The sequence below is a fragment of the Haliotis asinina genome, chromosome 16, assembly GCF_037392515.1.
Source record: "Haliotis asinina isolate JCU_RB_2024 chromosome 16, JCU_Hal_asi_v2, whole genome shotgun sequence".
Classification (NCBI taxonomy): domain Eukaryota; kingdom Metazoa; phylum Mollusca; class Gastropoda; order Lepetellida; family Haliotidae; genus Haliotis; species Haliotis asinina.
This window is the reverse complement of record NC_090295.1, coordinates 36,875,691-36,886,041: the sequence shown is the minus strand read 5'-3', so window position 1 is coordinate 36,886,041 and position 10,351 is coordinate 36,875,691. Positions and strand designations below refer to the sequence as shown.

The following is a 10,351-nucleotide window of genomic DNA, read 5'->3' as shown; positions in this document are numbered from 1 at the left end:
TGTCTGTCAGTACCCAGCGAATAGTCTTGCAATTTCTGGGAATCAATTCCCATTTGATATTTTTTCAACCAATCAGACTACAGAACACAGTGACTTTTGGTTTACAATTTCAAATGAATCAGTGGCATTATGAGTGTCCAATAAAGTATTGAAATAGTGTGGTGTATTGCCAGTGTACTGCAAGAACTTTAATTACAAAGTTATTTTTTTTTCAAGACTATTTTACAATGAAGGAATATTATTGTTCTTATTTCTGTTGTGTGTAAAGCCAGTGGTAGTTGTCAAGGGCCCTGTAAAACTCTAATTCCTGTTAAAGTTGGTACATGTTTATTAGGAGCAGGGTTTTATTGTGATGACACCAAAAATCAATGCCAAGGGTACTTACACTAAGTATGTGTAACGTCATACTCTAGTGACTGAGCAAAGTAGTTTTACGCTGCTTTTAGCAGTATTCCAGCAATATTACAGTGGGGAGAGCAGAAATGGTCACATTCTACCTATGCAGAGAATCAAAACCAGGTCTTAGGCATGACAAGCAAACTCTTAACCCACTAGGCTACCCTACCTTCCCTATCATACAGAAATGAAACAGTGTGGTGTAGTGGAATAACTACATTAGGGCCTGAGATTGTTGACCTTTCCTTGCAAACCTGTGTGTATAGAAATGGAATGCCTTTGGGTCCAGGGAGTTATATAGACCAATCAGAACTTAGAAGTGCCAGCAACACAGCAAAGTAAGAGGCCTGTGTGTAAAATAAAACTTCTACCCCTCAGAAATGGAACTGATAAAAGAGTCTGAAATAAGCTGAAAACCCAGCCACTTGTCACAGCTGGTAATGGAAAGATTTATCCAGACCAGACACCGAAAATTCAATCAGATATATGGAACATATGAAATTTGTACTGGACCATCTAGCTGGTTAGCTCAGAAATCCTTCCTGTCTCGGGCTGTTGGACAGACATATTTCATACTCTGCTGATTACCATTTTTGTTCAGAAATCACCTCAATGTACTTGAAAATTTAGTGCTTCTTCTTTTGGTGACTTAAAACTTCAGTTTGAATGAAGAGGGCAGTTTGGAGAATTTTGTCAGTACAGATTATAGAGACTGATAAAGATCAATTAGATGCTGATCAACTATTTATAATATTGGAGAAACTTGGCGCAAAAGTAAGAAAGTACAAACGAAAAAAATTGTATGTCAACAGTGAGTGATGACATGTTTTTGCTAAAATTACAAACAATTATAAAGCATTCTGAAGATATTTTAGAAGTGGTCCATGAATAAGGATGTAATTTTGTGCAGATATTATTGATGATACAGATTCCCAATCAACACTATTTTTTCGGTAGCCCAGATAATATCTTTACCCTTTCTTGTTAGTAGTGGGACAGTGTGGTAGTGTGGTAGTCCAGTAGTTAAGCATTCACTTGCCACGCCAAAGACCCATGTTCGATTCCGTACATGGGTACTATGTATGAAGTCCATTTCTGGTGTTCAGACAAGAGTGATATGACCAAAGGTGTCTGTCAATGAAGTCATTTCCTATAAAAGCCTTCCCAATTGTGACATAGGAAACAGATTGGCAAATTGGGTATAATTATATTTCAAGGTTAGGCCCCAAAATATTAAAACCATCCATTTGGGGGACAACGGTTGATATGTATATGCTAAGTAGTATTTTCAAATCTGTTGCCGCATACACGTTTGACTTTAATTTGAAGGCCAGGATTATTCATGCTCTATTTTGTCAGGTATAATCAGCGAATATAGTCCATATTATAACAATATATTTCACCAAAAGTTTTGCCAAAAAGGCGCCAACATAATGGTGGTATACTTAAGAGATTGGGAATTGACTTCTGCATTATGAATCAGATTATTTCAGTTTTCATTTGGTTGGCCTGTGTGGCATAAAATCACTTGTTTATGCATTTTACTTATGATCCATTTTATGTTTTCAAAATGACAGAATCAAGAAGTGAAGGTGAAACAGATGGTATTAGCAATACAGGACGTTCCCATCAATCCGGGAAAGTCAAAGAATACGATAACCACCAAAGACAAGGGGTGACAAGAGACAATGTGTCTAAATCTAAAGAAGATCCTGTCCCAGTATTTTTAACAAAGAATAAGACAAGTGTCAAAAACAAAGCCCAGGGAAATCAAGGACCTGCGAATGATTCAGATCAAGAGGATTTAGAACCTGAGGATGAAATATCCGACACCCGACGTTCTGACACTTATATTGATGATAAAGGTAAGGAACCATGCATCACATGAAATATATTTAATGCCAAAAGTCTATTCATGCCATCTATTTCTAAGCGGTTAAATAGTATTTTCACATCCATTTCTTCCTGCATGTTTAGCCCCAGATGAATGCCCAGGTCCTGTGATATTCTCTTTGGTCTTGTCTGCAGGGATTGGAATTCCCACGAATCTGTGGAAATCCACAGATTTAAATGCAGATCAATCGATCTTGAAATACGACTAAATCTTTGGAAAAACTATTTGGAGGTGAAGGACTATCCTGCTGATCAACGTCAAGTACCCATATCTGTGTCTCTTGGGCAATCAAACTTCAGAATTTCACTGTAATTTCTTTCGATACATTGTATATAAATCATTAATTCACCCACAACCAAACAGTGATTTCTTTTTGCATTTCTCATTAGCTTTTGCAAGTTTTAGTTTAATTATTATAAGTAAATTGGTATTTTTGTGGCCAGGTATGTTTTGGTCAGGGACTGGCAAGTTTTTGCCCTGTGGTCTGGCTGTAATTTGGGGGAAAATACCAGGGCCCACTTGTACAAAGCAGTCTTAGCACTACAATGATTGTAACTCCCATTCTCCAACATAGGCTTAAGATAGTCATAACGTTAAGATTGCTTTGTGCAAGTGGGCCCAAGACTTGTAATTTGCTGTTGTTGGAATCTACTTACACAGCAAAAATAACCTGGTTTCCGCAGTGCGGAAACCTGACGGAAAGTGGACTGAAACTTAAGTTTCCACCAAGAATCCAGTGAGTTTCCGTTCTTTTACACTGAGTTTCCGCAATGACGGAAACTTTCAATTACCCACTTTCTAAGGGTTTCCGCACGGTATCCGTTACCCATGCTCCAACAAGTTTCCGTTGAGTTTCAGTTAAGTTAGAGATCCATCAGGTTTCCGCAGGGTTTCAGTCACCAAGACTCCATCAGGTTTCCGCAGAGTTTCAGTTACCAAGACTCCATCAGGTTTCCGCAGAGTTTCAGTTACAAACTGACCTACATAGTTTCCGCAGAGTTTCTGTTGCCAGAAAACTATCCACAGCATTTCATTTACTCGGGTTCACAGGAGTCATTCAATGTGTGTCATTGCATATAACATTCTTGTTACTCCTGGTTGGCAAAGACAATATAAGGAGTTTGTGTAAAATCATCGAGTATACATAAAGAAAAACAAAAGATACAATAAGATTCACTGTTTTATTTTCAGACAAATATGGATCAAACATATATCTAATAAATAATAAAAAGATACAGCACTAGATAACAGATCAACATTTGTAACTTATGACAAAAATATTTCTAAAAACATGCTATAACAGTTGCATCCCTTGACTCCTCCTGCACCTCCTCAAGCTGACACAGAAAAACACATCCCAGTCAGTCAATGCTAAACATATAATAACACACACCATGCAATACAATACAACAATGAAATAAAATGCAATAAAGAACTTAGGTTACATTGAAAGTACAAAAAATGTATTTAAAGTAAATAAAGGTATCTTGGAAAATAGATAAAAATTAAGATCGAATAAAATTGTATTAATTGAAATACAATCAGAATATCAAAACTATTAAAGTTTTACATTGAGAATAATTCAAATTTAATTGATCACAGATAAAATTCCGTTCATGTGATCGATTAGCTATTTACTAGCCCACTTGGGCATCCTTCAGCGGATATCTCTGTCATTCTGGTTGGATGCCGCATCCTGGTCTTCATGTTGGCCTTAGCTTTGGTGGTGGCGTTGAAAATTGTGGCTGAGTCCAGTGCAGACGTCTTAAGTTTAGATTCCCAGGTAAAGGGGTAAGAGATTAATAAATTGGCATCTTCTTCATCACTCACAACTGGTGATGTCATTTCCAAGGTAAGTATAGTTGAAACCCTTTCTTTTCGTCGATCTGGCCAGTCAATAGTTTTCAGGCTTTTCATGCGCAGTGCAATTTTCTGAAAATTAAACAAAAATCAATCAACAGATAAACCATAATGCCAAGATGGATTGCAAATTATTAAAAAGGAAGTGTCGTGAAAAATTATTTACTTGATTAATCACCCCAACACAAGTTAAGCAGTTCATCACATTTAATGACATATCCTATTTTCTTATGGACACACAATCTGTTGCTCTGAAGTGACATGTAGTGACATGTAGTCACTGAAGTGTAGTAATATGTTTATATATCATCATTAACTTACTTGATTCTTATGTTATGATTTATGAAATTATGATCTGAATCATGTGTTACATATCTTAAGAATGTAAAAAGCAATAATCCATAAACATTTTAAATGTATATTTCCGGAACTTAGAATATGTCATCAGACATTGTAATGAGAAGAGTTGTTACATGTTATTATTCGAATAGATATACTTACGGATTTCATTCTTTTTGGTATTTTGGGGGGGGTTTTTTGTTGTTTTTTTTTTTGCTGCTGTTCTGTGTGACACTTTCTTTCCGGTTTCTTGTCTACTGAGATCATCACGCCTGTTCCGCCACACTCTACAAAGCGCTTCTGAAAATAATTGTTTAAAGTACTATACAGCATGTTTCACACATTTTAGTTCATCTGTTAGGCAAAGGTTGTATATGCCATGCTGGCTGGGTAACTGTAGTTAACATCCATAAATCTGTCTTTACACTATTAATTAAACCATTAGCTATTTATAATGACAGGCAGGTGAGTAAAAATTACCTTCACAAGATCCTATTGACCATCCTTGGTCGTGATATAGTCACTTGTTTCTTTGACTACTATATTCATGAGTCCTCGTCACCGGCTTTACTGAAATAAAAACAAATGTCATTTTCTTTGCACTTCATTCAATCATGCATTCAACACAATGTCTAATTAAAATTAAAGATCGTCAGTGAAAATTATACAACCAAGTAAACTACAGATTTATCACTTTGAATACATATATTGTTCTGAAAGTTTACCATTTTGTAGTTAAATGATTTAAAATAACTTCCAAAAAGGCTAACCATCCTTTGTGTTATTTCGTGCAAATTCTATGCACATGCTGTTTGCCAAAGTTATGCAACCGGTAACTGACATAAAGATCATGATAAAAGAAGTTTAGTTATATCACATGACATAACCTTGCAGCAATTAAGCATTGTAAAATCAAGGGGTCAGTTTGATGGCAATTTCACACAGGTGTAATGTTAAACTGATTTAGTTTACCGTCTATTCAAATCTATTTGCAAATGATACTTTCATGTATTTTTCATTTTGAGAAAACGTACGTAGGGAAGTGAATTAATGAAATATTCAAAGTGAAATTACCTAGTAACATGAGCACATACCTTCGATAGACAAGGGTGATCCTCCAGGAGCAGTCGTGTCAAGATTTTTCTCACAACAGCCTAAAAGATTAAATCAAATACGTTAAATATAACAGGTATATATATATAACTGGTATATATATATGATTATGCTCAACACATATGTCTTAAATTACTGAAAAATTACATGAAATTTCAAATGTATCCTACGCAAAGCTAACAGTTTCTTATATGAATTTAGTGTTTGCCTCAAATAGTTCAGAAACACATCTGACCCCTCTGAGCGAATTTGGGGGTAAACAATTTCATTTCACTAATGATCCAGGATTGCATTTAATAAATTACACCGAAATGTTGCCATTGTAAAAGCCCATCACTTTTATCATTCTTTAAAATATCTGAATTGGTGAAATATATCTTGCAATACCCAGTAAACCCATGAGTGAACCACTACATATGGCGGATCTTTGTGATGCAGATCGTAATTCACCCCCCCCCCCCCCCCCAAACACCTTTTGTACAAGTGTTAACCGAGTTGCAACTCTAAAATTTGCAAACTATTAACAGGAGCACTAAAGTCAAAAGTCTGCCCCTTTAAACTTAAATAAATACTTGTGGTTAGTACTAAGATAGTTACTTACAAATACAAGCTTGGTTTATCTATACCATGTCGATCTATTGAAATGGAATATACACAAACTTATTTTTCAGGCCTATATTTAAAAATAATACGAGCGAAAATATACATTCTCGGGATAAACTTTAGAATCTATCCGGATTTCTGTCATTAACGCAATAATTCTTTAAACGTTATTTGACAATAAAATAACCCTCGGTCTTACCTGACACATCCGAGGTACTCCGAGTTTCTCGCATCCGTTCTCTGCTTTCTACTCCAAGTCGCGAATTCTTTCGCCGAGTGCTTTTGGGTAAAGTGAGGTGGCCATGGCAAAGTTTACACGACGCAGCCATGTTATGCTTAAAGTTTTGAAAACAATTGCTAGGAAAACAAATTTGTTCCTACCCGCCAAACAAGATGGCGTCTCGCTAACACTCACGGGAAATACACAGTTTTGTCATTGTTTTTTTAAAAATAAATCTAATGTGACCATTTGAAAGTAGATTTCCGCGTTCTACAACAAAAGAGGAAGGTACACCCTGTTGTGAGTTGTTTTTGTAACAATTAGATAGTCTCGCGTGGACGTGATCCTGTCGCCATTCGTTTATTTGTTTACATTGCCGACATCAAAGGGGAGTGTGAAAAGTGGAATTCAGCGGATTGAATGTAAGTACTCAAAGTGACAACAGTGGGCAGTTATGGTTTTAGCAGTCTTTTCATCGCATTAGCGTCACTGATTGTTTTTTCTCAGTGCCAAGCATCAATATGTAGGCCTTGTGATTATTAACAGTGATTAATTGTGAAAACATGTTCACCTTACTTTAACAGGCCCGAGCGTCATGAGTCCTACTGATTTAGCACTCATGGGAAACTTTATTGTGGCAAATAAGTTATTTTCTAAAATCCTGCCAGGAGAAGGTAGTATCCGGATATATTTCTGCTGGATGGACCCCACCCCCACCCCTCTCCACGTACCGTGTAAGTAATTTACGCACAGTGCTCAAAACATGCACGGGGGTTAGAAATATTAACATTGTTTGTTCTTTTCAGTTATACAGTTATACAGTTATATATCTACCCTTTACGTTAATTTGATGAATACCTTTACTACTATTACTAAATAATTTGGTGATGTGTCACAATTTCTTTCAAACCTTAATTCATTTGTCAATGTGAATGAAGAATGAAGCACAATCCCACTGACCCTTTGGCTATGATTTGTACATGCATAATTTCTGTAGACTATTCGTGGCACTTTCTGCCGCAGGGGCACAGTTCTTTGTTGACATTGCGACAAGTAATTGTCAAGAAAGACAGCCTAAAATCACGAGAAATAAGTTTCAGAAATATGGTTGGTTTCTACAATATTTGTTTTAACATGGGTACCCAGAGATATTCCGTATATATGTCTTCGTTATATCTATTCATACAATCTGTACTCCAGAAATATTTCAACCAAGTCACATCATACATTTATTAGCTCATCAAATTATCTAGTATCTTATGTTCTGTGTCAGTTCTGTGTATCCAGTTGTACCAGTTAATCAGTTTGATGATTTGATATTTGTTTTATAACCATTAAAACCTTGTCCATCAGTACATGTTGCATGTGTTAGCCCTACAATGCATTGACATTATCATCACACCTCAAGTTTCATATTTCTGAAAGAATCATTGTGTCAGTTATTTGATTTACAGATATGGATTGTGGACTAACAAACTCGGAGAATGACAAGACGCCTTCATTGGTATTTATAATTCACGCTATATTATCTGTTATATGCCCGGTAAGGGAATCTCTTTTATAACAATATTATTCATATAGCTTTATAATGAAGCAGACACTATGTAAATACATACAACAAACCTTTTTGACCTCACTCAAAGTGTAACCGCACATGGATTCAAGCGTAACATATACATAAATGTTAAATTCCAGGAGAAATACGGCTTTTCTGTCCTCACTGCCAGGCGCCTGTTTCAAGAAAAACACGTTATCTCCATCTCCGTAACGACAAGATGTTTGTTAGTTTGTAAAGATTTTTCGGGTGAATGACAAATGTTTCATCAGGTTAGTCATCAAAGAATTTTTAGATTTCACTAAAAATCGAGTTTGCACTGTCACGTTGCTATCCATGTTTAATATATTTAATGTATGTATCATACATGTAACTGTAATAACTGAAAGTGAGCATGGTAATACGTATTTAATATTTGTAATACATGTTTTCTGCATTATCATATATATTGCTGTGTTTCATTCATTGGAAATGTTAGATTTTACAAGCTTTTCTTCAGTGAATTGTCTCTCAGTTGAACTGATGATTCAAACTGAATGTCCTTTTCCTTTAAAGACACTGACAGTGACCAAGATATTAACAGCACATTCAAGGTTTGCGAGCTATTACCACCACAATGTGAGAGCCTGATTGATTCGGATTCAGATGTTTCGCCAGATATTAACCAGGACTCGCATACACCAACAAACATCTACAGAAAAACAAAGCACTTTGTGTAGTGGCTAGCTCGTCTTCATTCAGTGTGCCTACTTCCTGAGCAATGCTTGTGTGGAGAGAATTCTGTTACTCTTCTCTGAGCGCCCCAGTTTCTTAATACAGCGAATTGTGTACTACTGCAACTACCCTGTTGCATTAAAATGTGAGCTTTTCTAGGAAATGAAACAGTTGAATCATAACATTTCCAGAGTTTGTTTTTTGTTCAAATAAATATGTAATAAATATAACAAGATAATACAACATATTTCAGCTTTCTAAACTAAGCGAACTCTCATTGTCATCTTCCTTGTACAGAAACCTAGCGGAAACCTACATTACCCAAGATCCACAAGGTTTCCGCAAGACCAGAAACGTACTCACTCCAGCTATAAAGGTTTCAGTAAACTGAAACTAAATGGAAACTTCCAACTACAGTTTCAGTTGACGGAAACATGACGGAAACTAAGACTTGTTAGTTTCAGTTGTGGAAACTATGCGGAAACTCTCATTGCGCATTTCCTGAAACTGAAACCTAGCGGAAACCTACATTACCCAGTATCCATCAGGTTTCCGCAAGAACGGAAACCAAGTTATTTTTGCTGTGTTAGTGTATTGTTTGCCAGTCAACTGTTTAGTGTTGATTAAATACCTGGCCTACCTTACCTTGTTCGTTTTGTCATTATCAAACAATGTCTTGAAAGTTCCCAACTGAACTTGACTCCCAGAAATGTGCACATGACTCCTTGTCATGAAACCAGTGAGTCATGATGACTCCTAAATTTTCATGCCTTGGGCAAACACTGATTTTCAAATTCAGTGACAGTGTACTGGGCATACAACCAGTTATATTTTATATGTCCATTCTGTCATTTTTTATTTTATTTTTTTTTTCATTGCTATAATGACAGAATCCAGAAGTGATGGTGAAACAGATGGTGTTTATGATACAAGATCTGACCAGGAATTCTTGAAAAAAAAAAAAAAAAGTAACCAGCAAGGACCAGGGGTGACGAGAAGCAATGTGTCTAAATCTACAGAAGAGCCTGTCCAAGTATTTTTAGCAAAGAATAAAACAAATGTCAATAACAAAGCCAAGGGAAACCAAGGACCTGTGAATGATTCAGATCAGGAGAACTCTGAAACTGAGGATGAAATATCTGACACCCAACACTCTGACACTGGCATCAAAGACGAAGGTAAAGAATTAGATACTTTCCATGTAATCTTGAAGAACAAAAATCACAAAGATTGCATTTTTGGGTGTTTTTAGTATTATTGCCATCCATTTCTTAGCCATATTTACCTTATGTGAAGTAATATTCTCACTGTTCCTGCTGTCTGCAAATTTAGCCACTAGTTCTAATCAGGGCCCGATTTCTCGAAACAAACTTAAGTTTTAACTCAAATCTCAAACTGAGTTTGACAATTTGAAACAGCTGAATTTTTATCTCAACTGCATTTTTAGGCTAAAAAAGTCCAAACAACTAAAGAAATCTGTCCACCAAATTCAGATTGTCTACTATGTTTGAGCTGGATACCGATTTCCTTTCATTCTGGAAAATGCATGTTCCTGCATTTTCTCATATTTGAGCAAAAACTTAAACTGAAGTCAAAACTCTGACTTAAGTTTGTTTCGAGAAATCGGGGCCAGGGCTATCAGGTAGCTTAATGTATA

At 36.0% G+C, this 10,351-nt stretch overlaps 1 protein-coding gene across 2 annotated transcripts; it reads right to left on the bottom strand.

Annotated features, from left to right (window-relative positions):
* Nucleotides 1-3,839: 3,839 nt before the first annotated feature.
* On the bottom strand, nucleotides 3,840-6,578 carry LOC137268499 (uncharacterized). 2 transcript variants are annotated; one of them, XR_010955039.1, is made up of 5 exons: nucleotides 6,405-6,578; nucleotides 5,584-5,643; nucleotides 4,970-5,059; nucleotides 4,652-4,789; nucleotides 3,840-4,222 (listed from the first exon to the last, which is right to left on the bottom strand). XR_010955039.1 is itself a non-coding variant. In XM_067803060.1 (4 exons), exons 1-4 carry the CDS (start codon nucleotides 6,411-6,413, stop codon nucleotides 3,917-3,919), a joined length of 513 nt encoding a protein of 170 aa, XP_067659161.1. In that variant the 5' UTR covers nucleotides 6,414-6,578; the 3' UTR covers nucleotides 3,840-3,916. The 2 variants fall into 2 exon arrangements, 1 of the variants encoding a protein (XP_067659161.1); XM_067803060.1 differs by lacking the exon at nucleotides 4,970-5,059.
* Between the last annotated feature and the right edge of the window lie 3,773 nt (nucleotides 6,579-10,351).